Consider the following 26,805-nt stretch of genomic DNA (forward strand, 5'->3'; position numbering starts at 1 on the left):
CTCAATTCAATCAACAGCACTTATGAACCACCTACTAAGTGCCAGGCACTGTCCCAAACGCTGGGATACTACTGGGAACAGAACAGTCTTGGCCCTTGTAGAATAAGTATTACTATTCATGTCCTTAAGAAAACCTGATTTTCCTATGACAAAGTGAAGGCCCAGGAACATGGAGTGTGGCTTGTCCAAGAGCACACAGGTGGACAGAGGGAAAACTGGGACTTGAACGCAGGACAAGGTTAATTTTAGATCCCGAAGTCAGTGGAAGTAGGGGGCCCTTCCTTGGAATGGATCGTTGCTAGTATTCAATGTTCTCTGATATGTGAATTTTCTTCTCCTTGGATTCCTGGTCTCCAAGGATTCTTTCCTTCCTAGGTCAGCCAGAGGCAAGATTAGGCTCAGAGGGGGCCTGGATGGGGGTAACAGTGGCAGCTGGGGGGACCCTCCCTCTGCTCCATCCCACTCCAGCCTCTCCCTTGCCATGCTCGTAGGTCCCCATGATGCGGAGGGTAGCAGATGGCCTGGGGTGGATAGGGTGGCCGCCCATCTGTCCCCTCCCCCCCACTGTCCTCAGAGCCAAGGGGAATGGGAGGGGGTTGTGGTCCACTGCAGTCTGGATCCTCCCCCTCCATCTTCCTGGAGGGAGCTGAGGAGCTGGTTGCCATGGAGACAGGAAGAGGCAGAGAGGGATGCAGGGAGATACTGGGGTCAGGCTGAAATCCACACCTTAGACCCTTTGAGTCACATACACTTACACCACACAGGTACATATCCCAGCATCTATGGAGTCAGGTGTGAAGTCCCCCCCCCCAACACACACACATACACACGCACACAGTCACACTGGCCCTCCTGCAGACACACAGGTGCACACTCAACAGTTTCGCACAGCACACTCCAATGTATGAAGAAGAATCATGGGGGACAGGCACACACACACACACTCACCCGTAATGCATAACGCACATTCAGTCATGCAGACCCAAAGCCACATCACAGGCACTCACACACAAATAGACAGACACACATCTAATATCCGAGTATGTCCCAGGTGCACATATTCAGAGCCAAAACAACTCCACACTTGGCCACACACCCTAAGAAGTTACAAGTACATGATCACAGCCACAAGACATACATAGCCTATGTTACATAAGGCATACGTGTTAGTGACATGTGATATACAGACTGACAAACAGACTCAATAGCATCTTCCACACAAATTGGGTAATCACACACATTTAGATACGCGGCCCACGTAGTCTAATGCACACAACGCACGGGACCTCACAGGCCACTCAGCGACACACGCAACACACATGTAGTCCGCTGCGCTGCTCAGCCCCCACCCCCAAGTCATGTGTGCAGCCCCAGCTCCACATCACCCCCACCCAAACCCACCCCTTTGGACACACCACAGCATGGTCGGTCACGCACTCACACTCACACACAAACACAAACCTCCTCCTAGATATTTTTAAACCCAGGCTAGTTCTGCTGCTATGGCAACCACCCCAAACCCATTGCCATAGCAACCCAACGTCAGCTTCCCAAGCACCAAATCCTGGGGGATTGCAGGGCCCCAGTCAGAAACTGGCGGAGGGGGCTGCCGCACCCTCTGCCATCATGCGAGCCACCCCAGTGCCCCCACTCCAGAGCCTTCAGGGGAAGCGCCACCCTGGGCTGGGCAGGGGCTGGATCCAGGGATACAAGACCCCCAGACCCAGCTGGGACGAGAACAGCCTTCAACCTGCTTCTTCTTCCTGCCCCGTCAGATCTTTACGGAGGGGCTCACAGGGTAAAGGTCAGCCTGCACCTGGACATGCACAAGCCTGGGTTCGAATCCCAGCTCTGCCATTTACATGCTGTGTGACTTGGGCATGTCCTTACCTTCTCTGAGTCTCATGTTCCTTAATTTGGAAAATGTTGTTGCTGTTAATACTAAAACCCCAAAGGACTATTGTGAGTTGGTGGTTAAAAGCACAGGCAGATTTGCATCCAAATTCTGACTTGCCCACTTTCTAGCTGTGTGAACTCAGGCAAGGGCCTCCCCCCTCTATGACAAAGTTGCGGGGGAAATAGTAGTCCAATGACATAGGGCTGTTGGGAAGATTCTCAACAGAGAGGTGTGGCCACTGATCTAAGAATTTTGCATGTATTCTAACTTATTTAAGTTTTAAGCATGGCTTGTGGGTGGGTACTATTATTATTATTATTATTATTATTATTATTTTTTGTGAGGAAGATCAGCCCTGAGCTAACATCCGTGCCAATTCTCCTCTTTTTGCTGAGGAAGACTGGCCCTGGGCTAACATCCATGCCCAGCTTCCTCCACTTTATATGGGACGCCGCCATAGCATGGCCTGACAAGCCGTGTGTTGGTGCGCTCCCAGGATCCAAACCCGGGCCGCCAGCAGCGGAGCGTGCGTACTCAACCATTACACCACTGGGCTGGCCTCAGCTATGAAGTTTTGAAGAATGGGATTTGAACCTGGGCAGTCAAAGACACGTCCTCAGCCATTTCTCTCTCTTGCCTCCCAAAGAGGAGAGTTTGGAGAAGGGTGATAGACTGGTGGATCCTCGGAAATGCTTTCTCGCCTGCAAAATGGGAGTTCAAACGTTACTGCCAAAAGGAGGCAGCTTGCACCTGGGGGCTCTGAGGATGGGCTGGTACCCCTGAGTGTTTCGATTCAGTTGGGAAAAGATTGGAAGGGGCAAGACAAGTGGGCAAGTTCACAGGCTTAGAGGGGAGCTTGGCTGGAACTCAAGCCCTGCTTGTCTCCTTCCCAGCTGGGTGACCTCAGGTAGGGGCTTTCTCCAGTCTGGGCCTCAGTCTCACCATCTGTCAACTGGGAATCATCACAGTGCTTGGGGTGTGGCGAGGAGTCCAAGAACCAAAGCAGGTAAAACCACTTGGCATGTGTCCCAGCGAAGAGAGAAGTCTGAGCTGGTATTAATATCACCCATCCAGTCTGCACAGGGGATTCAGGAGAGGCAGGACTGGGTAGTGAAGGGTTTTGCAAACTTTTTTGACCCACAGTAAGAAATATACTTAACATCACGATTCAATGCGTATAACACTGAGAAAAAAGCTTCATGAAATCATACTCCACCTATGCCTTAGTCTATACTGTGTCTACACTCTGTGCACAGACTCTGATCTTTATTCTATTCAAAATGTTGGTTGATTTCACAGTCCACTAACCAGTCGTGACTGACAGTATGAAAAACCCTGGCGTGGCGGTTACGAGGTGGAATCCTGGAGCCGTTGGAGGATTTTAAGCAGGGGAGTGACAGGGGCAGCGAAGGAACGATGGAGGGGAAGGGACCAGGCTGGGGGCTGGGATGGAGCCAAAACAGACTCTAGGAGGAGGGGCTGTTTGTCTGGACCCAGCAGGGGCAGAGGAAAGGGAGAGATGCAATCAGAAGCCAGCACATAAAGCAGTTAACGCAGTGTATCCCACACAACATATAGCGGTTCCCAGCATCAACCCCGAAGGCAGATCCTTACGCATCCATCTGACAAAAATATTTATTGAGCGAGTTACTATGTGTTGGGCACTGTTCTAGGCACTGGAGATACAGCAGTGAACAACTAGACACAAATTCCTGACCTGATGAGCTCACATTCTAGGGAAATAGAAATAAACAAGCAAAAGAACATATAGTATGTTAGATGATGGTAAGTGCCATGGAGAAAAAATACTTCAGGGAAGGGGGATGAGGGATCAGGGTGCAGGGGGGCAGAGGGGGCTGCAGTTTTAAATAGAGTGGACAGGGGAAGCCTCACTGAGGAGGTGACATTTGAGCAGAGAGCTGAAGGAGGTGAGGGAGTGGGCCATGTGGGTCTCTGGAGGAAGAGCGGTCCAGGCAGAGGGAAGAGCAGGTGCAAAGGTACTGAGGCAGGAACGTACCTGGCATGTTGGAGGAGGGAGGAGGAACCCCAGGGAAGATAGACAAGAGTAGGGGAGGACGGAGTGGGAGGCACGAGGCCAGGGAATAGTCAGGGAGCCGACTGTGTCTGCCTTGTGGGCCACTGTAAAGACTTAGCTTTGACTCTGAGTGAGACGGGAACAGTGGGAGAATTTTGAGCAGAAGAAGGATGTGAGTTGACTTAGGTTTTATCACACGAACCTTCTGGCTACCCCTGAAGAACACGGTGTCTGGAGGATGGGGTAGAAGTAAGGAGCCCAATGAGAAGGTGATGGTGTTCATCCAGGCGAGAGGTGCTGGTGGCTGGACCAGGGTGATAGATAGCAGTGCAGGTGGGGACACATCACTGGAGTCTTGGTTCTCCCATGTGGCTTTGGGCAAATCATTTCACCTCTCCAGAGCCTCAGTTTCCCCATTTACAAATGGGGCTGATAATAAAGCATCCACCTCTCAGGGCTCCTGTCTGGTCTCAGCGTGGTGGAGTGTGGACAGCCCTTGGCACAGCATGTGTGCTCCACAAATATCGCCAGCCATCGTCACTGATGTTATGCCCCAGGCTCCCAGACCAGAGAAATTCCGTGTCCTGTCCAGTGGGCCAGGGATGGGCTTTGGGAAGAGGATGAGAGAGGTTTGACTTTGAATAATGATTGTGTGTTTACCTGACCCTGGGGATATTTGAGCCAGAGAATCTTGGAGCAAAAATACTTGCCCTGAGAGGAACTTTAGGGGTCTTTTATTCCTAACAACCTCTTTGTAGGATGAGGAAAGGGAAGTCCAGAGAGTGGTTTTATCTTGCTCAGGAGCCCACAGTGAGTTGGGGGCTGAGCCAGGGCTAGAATCCATCCCGTGCCCTGTCTCTCAGGCGTGTGATCCCGACCGTGGCTGCCTCCTTGGTGATTATGGCAACTGACTGCATCCCCTCCCCGCCCCCCCCCCCCCCCCGGAGCTCCACATCTTCCTGTGACTTCCTACTGCCTCTGGGATAAATTCCAAACTTTTCTAGTTGCTCAGGCCAAAAACCTTGCCTTCGCCCTTGACACCCCCCTCTTTCCCTCACACCCACATCTAATCCATCAGCAAACCTTTGCTGCTGCACCAAATCTGACCCCATCTCGCCACCTCTGTCAACACCACCGAGGCCCAGGCCCCGATCAGCTCCCACCTGGACCCTTCCAGGATCCTCTTTCCTGGGCTCCCCGCTTCTTCCCTTGCCCATTTTTGCCAACCAGCAGCCAAAGTTATCCTTTTAAAAGGCAAGTCAGATCATACTCTGTGTTGTATCCAAGAGAAATAAAAATAGGATTTCTGTAAGAACATTGAGGAGCAATATAGATTTCTCACCTCAGGTTTGTGGAGGAAGAAGGAACTTTCTGGGCATCTCTCCACAGGGTGTGGCTTTACAAATATTAGGGATGGGGAAACTGAGGCACAGGGCGGCTAAGTCACTTGTAGCAGAGCTGGGATTCGAACCCTGGCAGCCTGGCTGCAGGGGCTACCCTCTTAATGACTTTACCACACTGCCTCTCTTTCTCACTTGTCCCTCTCCTCTCAATAAAGATTCTCCAAGGTTCCTGCCTACTCCCCCATAATCTCTCCCTTCCCTGGGAATCTTGATGCTTCCCTAGCTTAGAACCACAAGTGCGTAGACTTGGGCTGATTCTGTGCAATCATCTTTGGTTGAATTTAATTTTCCCTCCTTCATCTGCCCCCCTCCCAAAGTCACCGACTCTAGCGTGCTTAATTTTTGCTCCCTTTTTCTATTCTTTTATTAAGATCCATGTGTATCCTTACAGTTAGTTTTACTGTATGCGTGTTTTAAATTTGGAAAAATATGGTTGAGCAACAAACCTCATTATCTTTCGTTGCGCTTTTTGAAAGCTCTCTGCGTGGCTACGCTTATTTCTAACTCATGATGAGTGCGGCTTAGAGACCTTGAAGAGGCTGCCTGGGATCAAGTCCCAGCCCTGCTGCTCAGTAGCTGAGTGACCTGGGGCAAGTTACTTAACCTCTCTGGGCTTCAGTTTCTCCATTTGTGAAATGGAGGTTGTTAAATAATGATATCTTTCTCAGAGGATGGTTGCAAGCTGGCATCTTAAAGCACTTAGCATCAGGCATTTCCTAAGCATTGCACTGGCATTAGCTTCTCCCTCTTTTAGATTGCTCTGGAGCATTCCAATTCTCTTTTTTTTTTTTTTTTGTGAGGAGGATCAGCCCTGAGCTAACATCCATGTTAATCCTCCTCTTTTTGCTGAGGAAGACTGGCTCTGAGCTAAGATCTATTGCCAATCCTTCTCCTTTTTTTCCCCCCAAAGCCCCAGTAGATAGTTGTATGTCATAGTTGCACATCCTTCTAGTTGCTGTATGTGGGACGCGGCCTCAGCATGGCCGGAGAAGCGGTGCGTCGGTGTGCGCCCAGGATCCGAACCTGGGCCGCCAGTAGCGGAGCACGGTGCACTTAACCGCTAAGCCATGGGGCCGGCCCGGGGAGCATTCCACTTCTTGAGCCTTAATGATGGACATCAAATTCCCTCTAACTCTTTGTTACCTAAACTGCACTCAGTGATAATCCTCATACATACCTCATTTACAGGCCTGTTGGAGGGCGGGGAAATTGGGTTGTCAGGCATCCTCATACTTAATTTCTCAAAGTATTGCCAGATTACTTGCCAGAAAGGCTGCATCTATTTATAATCCTGCCATCAGTGCCGAATGACCCGTGCTTCCATATACTTCTCCAGAACTTGGTGGTCTTAGACTGTCTAATTTTGGCCAATCTAATGGATGCGAAAGTATTGCTTATTAACTTTGTTATGTAGACAGTTTAGCTTCTTTGGGCTTCTTTAGTCTTCGTCTCCACCCAGAATTACCAGAAACTAACACGTGTCTCCCTGTGTATGTGTGTGTGAGACTTTGAATATCAACACTTTAATATTTTAGTCTCTTTAGTAAACAAGGGATCATAATAGTACCTCCCTCCTATATTGTTAAGAGGATTCAATGAGATGATAATGGCCACTGTTTATTGACAGTTTATTGCACGGCAGGCACTGTGCTAGGTACTTGACACGTATTAATTCATTTATTCCTCGCAAAACCACTATGAGGCACACGCTGATGTTATCATCCCCACTTTACAGATGAGAAAACTGACATGTGGAGAAGTTGACTCTAAGAAGCAGAGCTGAGATTCAAACTCAGGCGGACAGGCTCATTAACCACCTCGCTGCCTCTCAGTGAGATGATGCAGGAAACGCATCAAGGGCTTGATGAATGCCATCTGTGATCACAGCTGTAATAATCAGGGCAATCTGGGGGCGGGGGCTTGGGGAACGTTAGCTGATTGCCTCAGCAAATCTGATAATGGGTTTAGCTATTGGGACATTTTACAAGCATGATAATAATAGCACCTCACATTAAAAAAAAATCCTGCTAGAGTGTGTGAAACATGGAAGGGACTCACCTGGTCTCTGTTTCCCCATCTGTAAAGGGATAGGGTTGGACAAGACCCCGATCTCTACCCTTTTCACAGCCCCTCCATTTTCCAAATTCAAGGCACTTGTCACTATCATAGCTTCCCTCCCTTCCAGCATTCACCGGGTGCCAGGTCCTGCTCCCAGCTTTTATGTGAATGACAGTGGCAGGCAATCCTCTCCCAACTCTCCTCTGAGCCTGAACCAGCTGAACATGGCTGGACGAGAACACACACTACAGTGAGAGTGGACTCACCAGAATTTCATGATCACTCACCCAGGGGGCTGCCCGGAAGCCCTGTTTGTGTCCATTCACTCTCCGACGCTCCTGGAAGACGATTTCACATCTTGTCCTCCCTCCTTCAACCTCTACCACCTCCTCCCCATCCTCACTCACCTTTGATCCTGCTCCCGTTTCACGGAGAGAAGAGAAGCCATCAGAAGAGAAATTCCGTAGGTTCCCAATACATCTACCCCCGCTACCTGCCCCTGAGACCCTTTTCTCTGCCTTCCCTCTTGTTAATGACGGAAACACTTCTAGCCAAGGCCACTCCTTCACGTGTGCGCTGCATCCTACCCTTTCTCGCCTACTCAGGGACATAAATCCAGCCATTACCTCCCTCTCTCTGGTATCATCAATTCTCCCCTCTCTTCTGGGTCATTCTCATTGGCGTAAAAATACGCTGTAATACAAACGTGTTTTATTAACATTGTCCAGCTGCAGACTCAAAGTTCTGCTGCCTTTTACAACAAAACCCTTCAAAAGAGTTATCTGTACTAGTGTCTCCAATTCCTTTCCTCCAATCCTTCTTGAATCACTCCAATCAGGGTTTGGCTCCATCACTTGGCCAAATCACCTCTTGAGGTTAACCGGTGACCTCCACGTGGCTCAACCCAATAGTCCATTGACCTGCCCTCATGCTACTTGAGCCTTCCCACTGTAGTCGCAGAAGTTTATTTTCTTCCCTTGGATTCCAAGACACCCTACACTCATGATTTCCTTTTTTTTTTCAGTGGCTGCTGCTTCCCAGTCTCCTCTGCTGTTTCTTCCTCATCTTTGGGGTCTTTAAACATTGGAGGGTCTTGGGGCTCAGTCCTGGGTCCTCTTCTCTTTTCTCTCTTCACTCGCTCCTTTGGTGATGGCCTCCCAAATTTATATATATCTCTAGTTGGACCTCACCTCTGAATTAAGACTCATATATTCACCCATCCTCTCAACCTTTCCACTTGGAAGTCTATTAGGTACCTCAACATGTCCAAAACCAAACTCCTGATCCCCACTTTCCCCCCAACCCCACCTGCTATTCATGTAATCTCAATAAATGGAAACTTCACCTTGGCAGCTTCTCAGATCAAAAAACCTTGCATTCATTTTTGACTCCTCTCTCTCTCCCTCCCAACATCCAATCCATCAGCAAATTCTGTCAGCTCTACCTTCAGAATATACAGATTCTTACCACATCTCACCACCTCCACTGCTATCACCCTCGTAAAAGCTACTATCATTTCTCATTCGAATTATTTTTTTAATCTTTTGCCTTAAATTTCTTTTTTATTGAGGGGAAAGCCACATAACATAAAATTAACCATTTTAAAGGGCATAAGCCAGAGGCATTTAGTACATTCACAATATGAAAGCATCATCTCTATTTAGTTCCCAAACATTTTCATCATTTCCAAAGGAGACCCCACATCCATTAAAGAGTGACTCCCCATTTCTCCCTCTCCCAGCCCCTGGCACCACTAATCTGCTTTCTGTCTCTATGGATTTGCCTATTCTGGACATTTCATGTGAATGGAATCATACAGTATGTGACCTTTTGTGTCTGACTTCTTTCACTCAGTATAACGTTTTCAAGGTTCATCCATGTTGTAGCATGTGTCAGTACTTCATTCCTTTTTATGGCTGAATAATATTCCATTGTATAGATATACCACATTTTGTTTACCCATTCATCTATTGATAGACATTTGGGGTGTTGCCACCTTTTGGCTATTATGAATGGTACTGCTATGAATATTCATGTACAAGTCTTTGTTGGAACATCAGTTTTCAATATATACTTGAGTATGTACCCAGAACTGGAATTGCTGGGTCATATAGTAATTCTATGTGTAACATTTTGAGAAGCTGCCAAAATGTTTCCCATGGGTTGCACCATTTTGTCTCATTTGAATTATTTTAACAGCCTATTCTTCTTTTTTTTTATTTGGCTGGGGGGTGGTGGCGTGGTGTGTGTGTGTGCGCGTGCGCACGCGAGTGCACGTGTGGAATTGCTCTGAGTGGCAGGGAGGACAGAGAGGAATGGGATATGGAGACAAAGCCACTTCTGTTATTAATATAACAAGGCTAGGGAGTCCTCAAACCCTCACGTGGTGGCTGCAAAGACAGAGAACCTGTGTCTACAGCACAGGGCAGGAAAGCTCTTCTATGTCCAGTGGTACTGGTGTCATGTGTGTCAACGATGGCTCATGGATCGACTATTATCTACATAAACATTACTCGACGCCTTTTGATATCTTTGTTTCCCAAATGTGTTCTAAAAATCTACATTAAAAGTAATATTCTTCTTATATAAGAAATAAATATCATAATTTATGATGAGGAGTAGATTGTGAAGTGCACATGAAAACATAGCTAATCAAAACATGCACCATTGCTGCTACCAATTTTGCTACTATTATTTTTATTAAAAAGCATGCACGGGGGCCAGCCTGGTGGCATAGTGGTTAAGTTCGTGCGCTCCGCTTTGGCAGCCCAGGGTTTGAGGGTTTGGATCCTGGGCGAGGACCTACACATTGCTCATCAAGCCATGCTGTGGTGGCGTCCCACATACAAAATAGAGGAAGATTGGCTCAGATGTTAGCTCAGGGCCAATCTTCCTCACAAGAAAAAAGGAAGAAAAAAGCGTGCATGTGTGTGTTCAAACTCTTTCTATCTTCTGTACTCATTCCTAAACAAGATCATATTCTGTCTCAGGCTTGCGACTAACATAAAAGAAATTGAATTTAAACGTCAGATTAAGTTTTTTCTTTTATTGAAGTACCATTGGTTTATAACATTATATAAGTTTCAGATGTACAACATCATAATTCGGCATCTTTATCAGCCTATCCTTTTTAAAAATTTTATTGAGGTCACATGGGTTTATGACATTATGTGAATTTCAGGTGTACATCATTATAATTTGGCTTCTGTACAGACTGCATCGTGTTCACCATCAAAAGTTTAGTTTCTATTCGTCACCATACATATGTGCCCCTTTACCCCTTTTTGCCCTCCTCCTACCCCCTTTTAACAACCTATTCTTTTTTTTTTTAAATCACCTTTTTTTTTTTAGGAAGATTGGCCTTGTGCTAAATCTGTTGCCAATTTTCCTCTTTTTTTTTTTCTCCCCAAAGCCCCAGTACATAGCTGTGTATCATAGTCATAGAGTTGTAGCTCTTCTATATGGGACACCACCTCAGCATGGCCTGATGAGCAGTGAGTAGGTCTGCGCCCAGGATCCGAACAGGCGAACCCCGGGCCGCCGAAGTGGAACGCACGATCTTAACTGCTACGCCACCGGGCCGGCCCTATTAACAGACTATTCTTAACACAGCCACGAGAATGACCACTTAAGACTTGAGTAAGATTATATCCTTGCTGCCCTCCGCCTTCAGTGGGTCCCATCTCACTCAGAACAAAACCCAATACCTCACAAGTCTCTCTGACCGCAAAGCCCAACTTCTTAATGGGACTGTTTAGTGAAGTTTGTATCTGGGCCTCATAACAACCCTTTATGTTAGTCTTTTAGCAACACTCAATTTACAGGTGGGAAAACTCATACCCAGAGGGGCAAAGGGGCCCCACACCCAGTCGGTGGCAATGTCAGGACCGGCTATCATAATTCAGGGCAGGATTTCTGCCACTGGCCCTGGCACACGGTGGACATTCCATAAATGCATGATGACTGGTGTGCAGGGTGGGTTTATAGTAAAGCTCCTGTAAGTTTCAGGGCCCCTGATTTGCATAGGACCTTCCAAGGCCCTGGCAATGCGTTCCCATGGTCTGATGTTTTTGTAAAACTTGCAAAAGGAGGATATTTAAAATGCGATTCCTTAAGACCACTGTCTATTTCCAGCTCTCCTTCCCCATGTGGCACTTCTTACCATGGGTGGTACAGCAGTATCCTCAGGCATTTATGGGATCTAGCTGAGGGGAAGGTGAATTGAAGATACATTTAGGTTGGGTTTCATGGAATATTTTGATGTGGTTCACAGACAATTTCAGATATACTTAAATTACCTCACTAGTTGTCCTGGGGTAGGAATGACTTCCAGGAATGCTCCTACTGTGCAAGGAGCTAACTCACTAGGTGTAAGGCCATGGTCTATTATGGCATGAACGTGTCCTCTAGTGGCCCACTCCAGAAGCACCTGTGTAAGGGCGGTGAGTCAAGGATCAAAAGGACTGAGCCAGAAGCTAGTCAGTGGAAACATTTTCCAAAAGGCACAGCTAACACATGAGTTAAATCTCACAAAAGTTTTCACAAATTTCAAAAAATTTAGATGATGTCACCAATACTGATTTGTGAAACGGAAACTTTTTCTAAACTATAATGACTAAAAACAGTTCCCTCAAGCATGCTAAAGATAATTTACTTTTCTCTTCTCTCCGTAGATAAGGATACTACGAAATAAGCATACGCAGCCAAAAAAGTAGGAAACATATCACAGAGGTGTGTCAGGCAGTAAATTAATAAAAACATTCCGCTATCTTCTGGGATTTGGTAATATTTGTCAGCTCTTTTAAATATGTAATTTCTTATTTCATATTCTAAGTAAATTTTCATATTCATGCCCAATTTTGTGTTTGTGATTTTGTATTCCTTTTCTTAAAGAATGCTCCCTTCCCCTACGCCGCTATCAAATTCTATAGAATTCTTATAAGCTGTATTCTCCCTGTTGATGACTCATTGACTCAAAATAGGAGTCGTTCTCAAGCTGTGTGATCCCGGGCCAGTGGCTGTTCTTCTCCGAGCCTGTTTCCTTAGTGGCAAAATGGGGATCACAATAGCGCCTACCTTACAGGGTTGTTAACTTTAAATAAGCCAAGGCCTGCAAAGCGCTTAGTGCAGGCTTGGAACACACAGAGCGATGACAACCGTCAGCCAGTCTGTTTGCTGAGAACGTTTCCGCAGCTTCCGGACCCCCCCGGTCAAGACCTTTCTGTGCGCAAGCGCGCCCGACTCTCCTCGCTAGGCCTCCCCTCCTTTTGGGTGCGGCCTATTCGCTGCAGGGGGTGGTGGGCGGAGTCAAGGGGCTACTTCCGGGATCTCTCCCTCTCCGAGAGACTACCCTCCTTATATGACTGGCAGTAGTGGTCAGCCAGTAGCGATTAGAGAGGAGACCGTCGACCCGACCCATTTCGGAGCGTCTCTTCCGAGTTGGCCAATTGCAAGCTTCGGAGGGCGGGTTCTTTGGGGCGGGACGGAGTGACGAGCGTCTGTTTTGACTAATAGGAACTTGGCTGCGAGTGAGCCAGAGCCAATCAGAAGTGAGAAGGCCGGATCCAGAGGCGGGGCTGGAGCTTCGGCGGTTGAACCGCTCGCGAGGAGGGGTGTCCGAGGAGAAGGTGAGAGGCGGCGAGAGCGGCGGGTGCGCGGGCAGGGACGGCGGTCCTGGGGGGAGGGGGTATCCCGGGGGAGAGTGGGCTGCGGCGGGCAGCTGAGCCGGCAGTGTGGGAATCGGGAGAGGGATGCCCTTTAACACGGGTAGGCGCTTTAATGAGGGGTTGTGAGTCAGAGGGCAGTATGTGAGTCGGAGGGATTTTGTATTTCACGGGAAGGGTCTTTAAGGGGAAAGTGTATAAGGCAGTGAGACAGCAGGTGGTAAAATTTAGAAATGCCCTTCTAATATAGCCTTACGATTTAGTGGAAGATTTTAAGGCGGGGGGTTATTATAGCGCAGTATGGAGGAGTAGAGGTCCCTGCGATGAGTTGTAAGATGTGATTTGGTGGAGGGCATATGAAGACGCAATATTGAGGAGGGAGGGAGGGAGACCTCCAAGGATGAGGATGTGCTTTAATGAGAGGTGGAGGCGTAGTGTTAACTGAGGGCTTATTATGTGCCAGGCACGTGCTAGGTGTATTATGTGAATTAACTCTTAAACTTTCTAACAGTCCTACCGTGGTTAAGAGCACTGCTTGAGTTTGAATGTTGGCTTTGTTGCCGGCCCTGCCATTGAACATCACGGTGGCTTTGGCTATCAGAGTCTTTTGCCCCTCTGTGTCTCAGCTGCATCTCCATTAGAGTGACCTCGTCTCTTCTCTTGACTATATTACCCGCCTAGTGGCCTCCCTGTCACTTGGCTTCCGATGGTCTTTACATAGTGCTATTTCCAGTCTAGATCTCTCCTCTGAACTCCAGAGTCATATATCCGGTGGCCAACGCTTCTCTACTTGGAAGTCCAGCTGACATCTAGACTTTAAAAACTTGTCCCAAACCAAACTTGTGGTTTCCCCCCTACAACCTCCAAACCCAGTTGAGGGCAGTTGTGTGCTTGTACTCAGGACAAAAACTAGAGTTATCCTTAATTCCTGCTTTTCCTGCCACCCACATACGGTCCATCAGTTAGCAGATCTCATTGGCTCCACTTTCAAAACACATCCAGAATCTACCCTGGTCTCACCATCTCCCTTGCTACTGCTTGGATCCAAGCCATCCCCTGCTCTAACCTGGTCTGCTGCCGTGGCCTCCTCACCGGGCTCCCTGCCTCCACCCTTGACCCCACACTCAGGGGGATCCTGTGAAAACAGAAGTCGGATCATGTTGCTTCCCTGTTCAAACCCTCCCTTGACTCCCACCTTGTGAAGTAAAAGTCCTCTCCAAGCCCACAAGGCCCCACCCAATCCGGCTCCCCCTCCCTGGCCTCAACTCCCACCATTGCCCCTTGCTCACTCCACTTTAGTCACCCTGGTCTCCTCGCTGTCCCTCAAACATAGCAAATACATTCCCACCGCAGGGTCTTTGTACTTGCTCTCCCCTCTGTCTGGATCGTGTTCGTCCCAGAGGTCTATTTACATGGCTGCTTCCTCACCTCCTTCAGGTCTCTGTTCAGATGTCAGCTCCACAGACAGGCCCTCGCTGATCACTCAGACTAAAATACCTCCAGTCACTGCCTGGCCCTTCACTGCCTGGTTTTATTTTTCTTCTTACCACGACCCACATATGTTAGTGTTTGTTTATATCCACTCAGTTTCTTAGACCCCCCCACTAGAGTATTGGCTCCATGTGGAGAGAACTCAGCACCTAGAAGCGCACATAGGTGCTTGAAAGGTGTTACTTGTAGTATACCCCCATTTCTCAGGGGTCTCCCTGTGGTATAGGGCAGGGTTGTTAAGCTGGGAGGGTCTTGGGTTGAGTGGTGGGGTGTAGATGGGGTAATAAATTGGGCAGACTGTGGTGCCTGAGGGCAGAAGATCTTGACTCTAGTTAGTGCTGCGGGGAGGGAGGGGTACTTGTGGGAAATGCAAATTCCTGGGCCCTCCCCCAGAGATGCTGCTTCTGTAGGTTTGGAACCATGCCCAGGATCCTGCATTTTCTTCAAGTCTCTGTGGTGATGTTGAAGGTCTGCGACCCTCACTTTGAAAAATAGACTGGTTCAGAGCTTGGGCTGGAGCTCTCACATCATTAAACTCCTCCTTGGGGCCGGCCCCGTGGTGTAGTGGTTAAGTTCGGTGTGTTCTGCTTTGGTTGCCCAGGTTTGCGGTTCAGATCCCTGGCACAGACCTACACCACTCGTCAGCCACACTGTGGCAGCGACCCACATATAAAGTAGAGGAAGACTGGCACAGATGTTAGCTCAGGGACAGTCTTCCTCAAGCAAAAAACAAGGACGTTTGGCAACAGGTATTAGCTCAAGGCTAATCTTCCTCAGCAAAAAAAAAAAAAAAAAAAACCCAAAACACCAAACTCCTCTTCTGTGTCCAGTTCTCTGCTGGGCAGTGCTGGGGACACTGTGATGATGGAGACAGTCCCTCACCCAGCCTGGGAGTCAGTGAGGGCTTCCTGCAAGAAGGGACATTGGAGCTGAGACCTGGAGGATGACAAGGAGTGCACTGAGGGGAGAAGACCTTGGCCGTTTCGCCAGTGCCTGGAGCCCCGTTTCCGGGCATCACACATTAATTCACAAGCAGCCCTTGCTCTGTGCCAGGCCCAGGGTGCTGAAGATACAGGCATGATCAAAATGGCTCTGCCCTCACGGGCTCCTGGTCTGTTAACTATTCATCAGCTAGTTGAACAGCTGACCGAGTGCCAGGCACTGTTTGAAAAAGCTTATATGTCTTAACTAATTTAATGCCCACAACAATCCTGTGAGATGGGAGCTCTTATTATCCCCACTTTACTGAAGGGGAAAGGCCTAGAGAGGGTAAGAGCCTTGCCTGGGGTCACATTGTGGGTCAGTGGTGGAGCCGGGATCTGAACCCAGCCTGCAGCGTGTGCCGTGTTTAAGGTGTGAGCCCCATTTGGATTAGTGTTGAGAGGGAAAGGAGCGGGGAGGTGTGAGAGGAAATGGAAGGGGGTCAGGGAAGGGCAGCTGGGTGATGAGTAGGGGGACAAATGTGCCAGTCCCTCACTGCAGGATCCTAGGCAAGCCTCAGTTTCATCCTCTGTAAAATGGGGGATGGATACAACACCAACCAGAGAGCAGAATTAAGGGTGAGTCACTCACTGGTTGATAGGTGTGCATGGTCCTTGTCTAAGGCAAAAAGCACTTGAGGGACAGTAATGGAGGGGTTTGGATACCCCAGGGGGTGGTGGTGGGCTGCAGTATGCACTGTGGGGGTCCGGATTGTGGGGTGTCCTAAAGGGTTTTTGTGTCTACATTCCAGGGGGACAGTGTGGAAGGCTTTAGTCTGTATTCTGGGGAAGTGCAGGGCGAAGGAGGAGAGGGTTCTATCCAGCTCAAATTCACCCACGTGGTGGGAGGTGAGCTCAGATTGGGGGCGAGGAGGAGTCACTCAGGCCGGGCCGTGTGTGTGTGTGTGTGTGTGTGTGTGTGTGTGTGTGTGTGTGTGTGAGAGAGAGAGAGAGAGAGAGAGAGAGAGGGAGAGAGGGAAGTGGGGGTACGCTGCACTGGAAAATCCAGCTAGGTCATGGCTGGGCTGGAATATGTGGTGGTGGTAGGGCTGCCGAGTGTTGGAAAACAACCCTTAAGGGTCGGGGCTGCGAGGGGTGGTGATTTACTTCTGTCTGGTGTGGGAGATGGTGATGTGGATTTGTTTTGCGGGAGCCCAGCCTGGAGGAGTCTCAGCTCAGGCCTTGGCGTGAGGGCTGTGAAATCTGAGATATCCAGGGTGCGCAGTTTGGGAGGAGGAGCCCCGGGCAGCGATGGAACACTGGAAATGGAGAGGGGGTCCCCTTAGTGCAAGATGAGAGGGAAGGGCTGGGGCCTGGAAAATGGTGCGTGTGTGCTGAAGCCACGATGTCATGAGGCCACGTGGAGCGCGCCCTCAGGTGGTGACGTCATGGGTGGGCGAGGGCGGGGCCTCGAAGGTGAGGCTGGGACGCGGGGTCAAGAAGCTGAGGCGGAGCAGAGCTGGGAGAGACGTGGGACTGGAACGAAACCAGCGACCAGGATGGGCCACTGGTCACAGCAAGGATGGAGGATGCAGGTAGAAGGATAGAGTCAGTGGGGGGTGGGGATGAGGGGGGAGGGAGGGACTTGGGGAGTCCCAGAATTGGGTGGGCGGTGCTCAGGGAGGGCTCCCCGCAGGGAAGAGAGGCGGAAAATGTGTGTGTGTGGGGAGAGGGGATTTACATAGAATCTGGTAGGAAACGGAATCCAGGTGACATAGGGGGGCGATGGAATACAGGCTGAAAATGGGGTATATGTGGACTAGCACCTTGGGGAAACATGCAGGCAGAATCCAGGCGGAATAATGGGGGGTAGCAAAATTCAGGTAGAATATGGGGGGAACCCCAGGAGAACATGGGAGTTGGTGTAGGGAGAAGGGGAGTGTGCCCCCACCCCCAATCTGGGAGAGCAGGATGGAAATAGGGACTTGGGCAGGGGAGTGGGGCGAGGGCTGGTCGCAGAGCTTAGCAGAAGGGGGCGGGGCTGGAATCTGGAAGGAGGGAGGTTCTGCAAAGGGGAGGGGAAGGGGAGCGCAGAATCTCGAGGCCGTGTCGGGAATGAGTTTTGGGGAGCTGGGGTCAGGAAGGGAGGGTCAAGCTGTCAAGAGTGGAATTTATTCCATTAGCAATTGTTGAGCGCTCACGACATTCCTGGAAGAGGGGATGGGAGGGAGAGGGGAGGGGCGCGGGCGAAGTTGGTGGAGGTGGGGGAGGCAGGTGTGTGTAAGGGGTGAGTTGAATTCGGGGAAAATGTTCAGGGGCATATGTGGGACTGAGGTGGAGGCTAATGACATCAGGGCAGTTGGATGCAGAAAGGCTCTTATCTAGTGGAGGGCTGCTATTTCAGGGTGAGAATAGGGGGTTTATGTGGGGGAATGGGGAAGGAAGAGAGCAGGGCCAGGTTGGCAGCGGGGATGACCCCCTTCCTCTTCTGTCTTCTGCCGGGAGTTGGGTACCACGAGTGAGGTGGTGAATGGAGCGGGGAAGCGGCGTGGCTCAGGTGTTCCTGTGTCTTGGTAACCGGGATGGCGCGACCGCTGATTGGCTGGCGGAGTCTAAGGGGCGTGGCCTGTGGGTGGGGTGTAGGACACCTAGTGGGGCGGGGCCAGCGCTGCTTGGCGCCTGCCTTAGGGGCCAGGGGATGAGGGATATGTTGATATGTGTAGCTGTTTGTTTGCCCATAGGTCAGGGATTATTAACCTCGACCTCTGACCCTTGAGAGAATGAAAGCACAATTTCGAGAGTGTGAATTTTCAGGGGGAAGAGGTCTCCAGATTTCATCAGCCCATCTAAAGCACCTGAGACCCCTCCCCCAAATAAAGTTAAGAGCTTGGGTCTAGAGACAGAGATGCCTGTCAAGACGTCTGGGGGTCAAGTGGTTGTCCTTGGGCCTTTGAGAAAGGGGATCTGTGGATGGGCCTGGGGGTGGTGTTCTGGGAGCCCCTGAAATTACTTGCAAAAGGTTATGGGCCTGTTCCTTTATCTGGGGAGAGTTCAGAGATCTTAGATTCTCAAAGGCTCTAAAAAGGTTAAAAATCACTGACCTTGAGTTTCAGGGCTCATCTTTCTCTGCCTCACAGTATTATATTTTCCAATATCAGACTTTAGCCAGCCCTGGTGGTCTAGTGGTTAAGATTCAGGGCTCTCACCATTACGGCTGGGGTTTGTTTCCGGGTCAGGGAACCACGCTACCTGTCTGTCAGTTGTCATACTGTGGCGGCTGCGTGTTGCTGTGATGCTGAAAACTATGCCACCGAGATTTCACATACCAGCAGGGTCACCCGTGGTGGACAGGTTTCAGCAGAGCTTCCAGACTAGACAGACTAGGAAGAAGGACCTGGCCACACACTTCTGAAAAACGTGTCCATGAAAACCCTGTGAATAGCAGCAGAGCATTGTCTGATATAGCACAGGAAGGGGAGAGGATGGTGTCAAAGGCCAGGCAGGGTTCTGCTCTGCTGTCCACAGCATCACTAGGAGTAGGAATCGACTCGATGGCACTAACAACAACAAATCTTTAGGAAGGACTTCCCGGGGGAAAGTGTGAGGACTAAAAGAGGCGCTGGGGAGAGAAGGAGCCCAGGCGTTGGAGGGGTCCTCATGATCTGGGTTGGGTGCATCCCTGGGTGGCCCTGTCTTTGGAGCAGCTGTGGGACTCTGGACAGGGCCCTTTTTCTTGCTGAGCCTCACTTTCCCCATTGGTGCACTGGGGGAGGGAATGGACTTGCCTTGTCTCTGTGGTCCCCTTCAAACTCAGAAACAACAACAAAGTAATAATGATGATGATGATGATGCCAATATGTATTGAGTGCTTGCTGTGTGTCAGGCATGGCTTAATTCTCCAAGGATTTTAACGTGATTAACTCATTTGATCCTTACGCCAATCCAAGGAGATGGGCACTATTATCCTCTTATGGGCTTATAAAGGCCTGCATGAAGATCAACTGCCCTGTTACATCTCTGATCTCATCATTTTCCCCTCTCTCCCTCCTTCATGCTGACCTTGCTGTTCTTAGAGCAAACCAGGACTATCGCACCTTGGAGACTTTGCCTGGCTGTTCCCTCTGCCTGGACACTCTCCCCCAGATATTCACTTGCCTCCCTCCCTCCAGGCCTCTGCTCAGAGAGGCCTTCCCTGGCTACCTTGGCTAAAAGAGCAACCCCCACCCCCTAGCATCCCCTTTCCCCACTACTTGGCATTTTTATACCTCTGACTGTTGCCACGCTCTTGAGAATGGGGACATAATCTGGTTTCCCATCATATCCCCAGCACCAGGATGGCACATGCTTTAAAGATATAGAATCTGGCTCCAAGAGAGGTTAAGTAACTTGCCCGTGCATGTGCACATACTGAACCTGGATATGAGCCCACGCAGCCTGGGGCTCCCATTTTGAACACCCCCTAGAATCCAGGTGAGGGTGGAGGCCTGGCCCTCTCCTCCAGCTGCTGGTAGAACCCACAGTGAGAAGGTACTTAAGCTTGAAACACACTAATTAATAAAATCAATTATAAATTCAATATAAATGCTTTCAGTGTATCATTGATGATATATTATAAAGCACTGGCTGTTCTATTGACTTGGACCCCTTTCCTAGACAGCCACGTTTTCCCTCCGTGACCTCCTTCCATTCTCTGCTCGTGTCAGCTCCTCAGAGAGGCCTGCTCTGACCCCCTCTTTAAAATCTCTGTCTCGCCTGACCTCAGTACTCTCTTGTCCCCCTTTCCAGCTTGATTTTTCTTCACAAACGTTTCCTGAATGAATGAATGAATAATAAATATGTAATCAGTATAAGGATTCATCAATTCATAATCAATAGTATTAATCAAGATTCTCTTGTTGGAAATCATGTATTCTATTAGCCAGCACGTATTGCGCATAGTAATGTGCAGGACACACTTTTGAGTGCTTTTGTGTGTGTTGTCTAATTTAATCCTTATGACAACTCTATGAGGTAGGTGCCATTATTATACCCATTTTCCAGATGAGGAAACTGAGACACAGAGAGGTGAAGTGTCTTTCCTAGGTGCCACAGCTGGTAAATGGTGGATAATGGTAAATATGGATTCTGGCCTTCCAGCTCCTGAGCCTGGGCTCTGAGCCCCTCTGAGTCTGTCTCATCCTTCTTTCCAGCTGCACTGGCCATGGACCAGCCAGCTGGCCTGCAGGTGGACTACGTCTTCCGGGGTGTGGAGCATGCCGTACGGGTGGTGGTGTCTGGACAGGTGCTAGAGCTGGAGGTGGAGGACCGGATGACAGCCGACCAGTGGCGGGGCGAGTTTGATGCCAGCTGTGAGTGTGCCTGCCTGGGTGGGCTTGCCTCTCTGTCCCCGGGATCAGCTTCTCCCAGAAGATGAGGCCAACCAGGATCCTGCCCACCTGCCTCTTCTACCTGAACAGAAGCTCTCTAAGGTGGGGAGGGGGTGTAGGGCCCGTCCCTCAGGCCAGAGGCCCCGGAGTAGGGGAACGTCAGAGAGCTTGGATGCATTGCTCTTGGGCTGGGCAAGTGGTCAGACCTCAGGAAGGATTTTTCTCCCTACCCAGTCATCGAAGATTTGACTCACAAGACAGGGAACTTCAAACAGTTCAACATCTTCTGTAACATGCTGGAGTCAGCCCTCACTCAGGTAGGGGCCAGGGTTGGGGGCTGGGGGAGGTTTCTGTCCCCTGGATCCCTGGGGGGGTAGATGCCCATCTGATGTATACAAGACCCGCTACCTTCTCTTTCCGTTGAAGGGACAGGGCTTTTTCTTTTTTCCTTTCCCAGATGTAAATGGCTTATTCTGATTCTAATGATAGTTATTCTCATGTAGAAAATTCAAGTCACAGAGAAACGTAAAGGAGAAAGTAAAAATCACTCTGCTCCTAATACTCACTCCTGTTGATGTTTTGTTAATATTTTGATGAAAATCACTCCAGCCATTTCTCCATTTCTCTATTCATTTGTGAATGTGTGTGTGTGTGTATTTGCAGATCTATAATTTTATAAAGTTGCTATATCTCCCAAGGTACTCTGTAACCTGCTTTTAAAAGATTCACCAATATTTCATAAAAATTTTGTCACATCAGTGAATATTGCCAATCTTCATTTCATTTATTGAGCATATACAGTCTGCCAGGCACTGTTGTTGGCACTGGGGATACAGCAGGGAACAAAAGAGACAAAATCCCTGTCTTCGTGAAGCTGACATTCTAGTGGGAGAGACAGACAGTTGAAAAAACACATAATGTCGAGTAGCTAAAAGTATTGATAGGAAAAAAAGAGCAGGTTGGAACTTAGAATGACAGGGATGCTATTCAGGCATCATTTTGAAACTATGAACTACATTATTTCTCTGATTACAGATAAAATATGCCCTCCTAAAATTATGACAGTAGTAATGTGTGACTTAGAAAGTGAGAGTCCCTCATAATCTCCTTTCTATCCACCACCAGAGACTGTTAACATTTTAGTATCTATAGGCAGTACAGCGTAAGACTCATTATTGCCATTTACTAGCTGGGATCCCTGGACCAGTTACTTCCCTTTTATGCCTTAGTTTCCCCATCTGTAATGAGGTGATAGTAGTTCCCATTTCATAGTGTTGTGAAGATTAAATGAGTTATACCTAAAAAGTTTAGAATAGTGCCTAGCTCATAGTAAGTGCTCTGCAGGTATTGTCTATTTTTATTGTTATTATCAACTTTTGAGTTTGTCATCCTTGTTAGTGGTTGCTTAGTATTCCATTGTACCCATGCATCATGATTTATCTAACCTAGTGCTTCTCAAACTTTTTGGTCTCGTGACCCTTTTATACTCTTAAAAATTATTGATGGGGCTGGCCCAGTGGTGCAGCGGTTAAGTGTGCGCGCTCTGCTGCGGCAGCCCAGGCTTCACAGGTTCGGTTCCCGGGTGCGCACCGATGCACTGCTTGTCCAGCCATGCTGTGGCGGCGTCCCATATAAAGCACAGGAAGATGGGCACGGATGTTAGCCCAGGGCCAGTCTTCCTCAGAGAAAAAGAGCAGGATTGGCATCAGATGTTGGCTCATGGCTGATCTTCCTCACACACACAAAAAAATATTATTGATGACACTGTTTATGAAGGTTATAGTTATCAATATTTGTTTGCCATATTAAAAATTAAAACTGAGAAAAATTTAAAGATATTATGAATTCCTTTAAAGATAACAGTAATAAACCTGTTATATGTTAACCTAAATAACATTTTAATAAAAAATATATTTTCTAAAACAAAAAAAATTAGTAAGAAATGTAGCATTGTTTTACATTTTTGCAAATCTCTTTAATGTCTGGCTTAATAGAAAACTGGATTCACATATGTGCTTCTGCCTTCAGTCTGTTGTGATATGTTTTGGTTGAAGTATATGCAGAAAAATCTGCCTCACACAGATATCTAGTTGGAAAAGGGAGTCCTTTAATAGCTTTTCCAGATAATCGTGCATATCCTTCTTTGTTAACACACTAAAACTGAATAGGTGGTAATGTGGAATCTGAAACCATATCAATGAACTTTTTGCATTCTGTTACGTTAAAATCTGTGGATGTGTCTTGCACTTTGAATGGATCTTTTACCCATTCTGTAACATCGTGCATTGCTCATTTGGAAAATATTGGTTCACTGAGTTGTGCAGATCTTCCACATGTTGACATATTTCATTATACAATATGAGGAAGTCACATTTGTTAATATCCTCACTGATCTCTCTAGGGAAAGTCTTTCAACTTCAAGAAGCTATCAATCCCATGGTAGCACATAGAAGTTGTCCAAAATTCTAATTTTCGCTTTGAAGTTTGAATTTCATTGTTGGCGACAAATACGGTTAGCTGTTTTTCTTGAAGTGACAGGCTCCCTTGGTTCATTTTTGAGAAAATGCCTGCCAGACTTCCAAGTCTGAAAAACCATAATTTTGTCTGTCAGTTGTTGTTTCAAGTAAAAATTATGTTCCATGAAAAAGTGGGTAATTTAGCTCAAAACTCGATTACAGAAGAGCTTTTCCTGGGACAACCATTATACTCTGGTATGCTGTGGAATGTGCGTTTCCTATGTTGTCACACAGAAGGGTAAAAAGCTGTGTACTCAAGGGTCGAGATTCAATAAAATTAATAATTTTTACAGCTTCATCAAGCACATTCCTATGTTACACTTCCTACGATTGATTGGTTTGTTTGTTTGTTTGCTTATTTCTCTCTCTCTCCCGGCCCCCCACTGAGACAGCATGGAGATGGAGAATACACTGACTACTAGTACAGTTAGTGCACTGGCTTGATTTCTGCTGATGGCACCAGCAGTTTTACCCATTAGTTTTGCACCATCGGTGCAAATGTCAACACAGCAAAAAAGGCAAATGACATTTTAGTATTATTATGCAAATCGTTTTGACCTCATGGACTCCCTGAAAGGGTCTCTGGGACCCCCAGGAGTCTGCAGACGACACTTGGAGGGCCACAGCACTAAGCTGTCCCCCGTGGTTGAGCATGTAGGTTCTTTCTAGTTTCTCCCTGTGATGATGCCCTTGTGCCAGCACCTGGGACAGGGCCATCTTGATCATCAGCCTCAGTGCAGGAAAGCCTGGCTAGCCTGGAGGATGGTGCATGGTGGCTCACCTGTGTGGGTTGTGTGCTCTAGGGACGGCCACAAGACAGCTCCTCCCCTCCTCTCCCAACAGAGCAGTGAGTCGGTCACCCTAGACCTGCTCACCTACACGGACCTGGAGTCCCTGCGGAACCGCAAGCTGGGGGGCCGCCCAGGCCCCTTGGCCTCGAGATCGGCCCAGCTCAACTCCAAGCGTTACCTGATCCTCATCTACTCCGTGGAGTTTGACAGGTGGGGACACGGGGCTGACCCCTGGTACCCAGGGCAAGGTGGAGGTGTTGCTTAAGCCTTGCCTTTGGACTCTTCAGTGTTGATGTCTGTATCATTTAGTATTGTGTTTGGCTACGAGTAGCAAAATAGCTGTTACCAGTGCCTTAAAACAAACAATAGTTTATCACGTAACAAGGTGTCTAGGTAGGTGGCTGCTACTCAACAGTTTCATTAGGGACTCAGGCTCCTGGATTTTTTTCTTTTGTCATCTTAATGTGTTGGCTTTTTGACCTCATCCTTATCTCTTCATGGTCACAAGATGGCTGCTGGACCTCGAGGTATTGCATCTGTATCAATGCAAGAGGAAGAGGACCAGGGCTGTGCTTGTTAATGCATCTACTGTTTTTATCTGGAAAACAAAAGTGTGCCCAGAAGACTCTTAACAGATTTCCTGTAATATTTACCCAGAAATGCTCACGTGTCTTTTCCCATAATATTTGGTCAGACGTGGTAACGTGCAAGGGAAGCTGGGAGAATGAATGTCTGGCTTTCTAGCCTTTATAGTGGGAGGCAGCAAGGCAGAAGGGAGTTAGGAATGGCTGTTCAATAGCCAGGGGATAGTGCCCTGTTTGTTAATAGCTGCTGGATTTCCTAGTGGGAAGTTATCAATCCTCTATGACTAGCATCTGGTGGGGCAGTTAATCAAGGTGCCCTACCTTTCCCCAGCCCAGAGGTGACTCAGGTCAGGTCATCTAGAATCTTCCACCGTGGAATCTGAATTAGAATTATGCTTGGCTGCAAGTAACATGACACCAGCGTCCACTCCACCAGCGCTGTGTGACAAAGAAGTTACTTCAGACGCCACCAGGGCCGTCAATCCCAGTGGTTCCAAAATTGCTGTATAAGAGGGTCTTAGGGGTGGCTGACGGGTGCAAGGTGTGTGGGGGCGGGGGGGGGCTTGAAACTGCGTGTAGAACTTCAGCCTCTAGGATTGTGCCTCTTGGAATTGTGTGTTCTCGTACTCTAAGGCTCTCAGGGTCTGGTACTTACCCTCGGGTGGATTCTTGGCCTCTGAGATGCCACGGTTCTGATCCTCCTTCTCAGGATTCACTACCCGCTGCCCCTCCCGTACCAGGGCAAGCCGGACCCTGTGGTCCTGCAGCGCATCATCCGCTCGCTGAAGGAGGAGCTGGGCCGCCTCCGAGGGCTGGATGGCCAGGATGCTCGGGACACCCGGGAGACGGAGATCTGGCACCTGCGGGAGCAGTGAGTCTGCGAGGGGCGGGTGCAGGGGCTCTGGGGGCGCATCCCATCGTTTGCTGTGGGGGCCCCACGCTCAGCACTGTAGGGAAGATGGCCACCTTTTCACCAAATGTTATTTCTGAGCCCCTCCTCCGTGCCCGCCTTGTGCTGCGTGGTGCCGGGGACACAGTGGTGACTGAGACTCCCAGTCCAGGGGAGGAGACAGATCTGTGTGTAGATAGTGGAGACTCAGAGCGGGCAGGGTGGGGGACCCTGCCTGGTAAGCGGGGGTGTTCCAGGCAAAGGGAGCGTGTGCAAAGACAGGGTGGGAGGTCGGGCGGTATGCAGCGCCTCTTCTGTGCTGGCCCCCTCTCTGTTCCCTGTAGTGGTCAGCCCGGGAGGCACAGATGTTGATCACATTACCACTGAGTATGTCATTGTGGATGGAGATGGGGTTACGCAGGAAAGGGAGCCTGGGTTGTGGGATGCTGTAACAGGCACCTGATGGGGTCTTGGGGTGGGGCAGGCGGAGAGGGTGGAAGAGTGTTCTGGGCAGAGAGAACAGCACGTGCAAAGGCCTTGTGTGAGGTGGAGCGTGGTGAGACGAGGGGACAGAAAAAGGGAGTGGGGAAAGCAGAGGCTCTTGGCCTGTTCATTGAGTGCCTGCTGTGTCTCCACCTGGAGGAGGCCCCACCCATTGGTGAAGGCTAATAATATTTTTAGTAATAATAATGATGATAATAATAATAATACTACTACCAGTAGCTAACGTAGCATTTACCTGTGTCCCAGGGACTCTGCTCAGTGCTTTATGATTTAATTCCTTGAATTCTCATGAGTTAGGCATTACTATCATCCCCATCTTACAGAGGAGAAAACAGAGGCCCAGACAAGTTAGAGACCTTGCCCCAGGTCACACAGTGAGTAACACGGCCAGGCTAGACCTTGAATCCAGGCAGCCGGCGCCAAGCCCCCTTAGGTTCCCCAGCCACTGTGCGCTGTCCGAAGCTGCTGACCGGGACTGAGCGCTCATTGCTGATTGGGGACCAGCGGTCTCCCTTCCCAGGAGTAAAGCTTTATCCTCAGTTCATCCTCAGGGTCAGCCCTCAGGCCTTGAGAGAAAGTGTGTATTTCCCTGGATGGCCACAAGGTGGCGCCCTCTGCCCTGAGAGCCTGTAGTGGGACAGTCGCTTCTTCCTCCTCCCAACTTGGAGTTAGGGAGTTTGGGAAGACT

At 48.9% G+C, this 26,805-nt stretch overlaps 1 protein-coding gene across 8 annotated transcripts in view; it reads left to right on the forward strand.

The window, feature by feature from the left end:
• The first annotated feature begins 12,968 nt into the window (after nt 1–12,968).
• The window catches only part of CCDC61 (coiled-coil domain containing 61), a 30,467-nt gene continuing 16,630 nt past the window's right edge, over nt 12,969–26,805 (forward strand). For 2 of the 8 annotated variants that reach the window (XM_058529624.1, XM_058529625.1), the window contains exons 1-5: nt 16,996–17,062; nt 20,657–20,815; nt 21,068–21,150; nt 24,193–24,350; nt 25,434–25,595. In XM_058529624.1, the coding sequence (XP_058385607.1) occupies nt 17,050–17,062; nt 20,657–20,815; nt 21,068–21,150; nt 24,193–24,350; nt 25,434–25,595 (575 nt within the window). In that variant the 5' untranslated portion in view covers nt 16,996–17,049. The other 6 variants (XM_058529627.1, XM_058529628.1, XM_058529631.1 and 3 more) reach the window with 6 other exon arrangements.

The sequence above is a fragment of the Diceros bicornis genome, chromosome 34, assembly GCF_020826845.1.
Source record: "Diceros bicornis minor isolate mBicDic1 chromosome 34, mDicBic1.mat.cur, whole genome shotgun sequence".
In the NCBI taxonomy this organism is placed as follows: domain Eukaryota; kingdom Metazoa; phylum Chordata; class Mammalia; order Perissodactyla; family Rhinocerotidae; genus Diceros; species Diceros bicornis.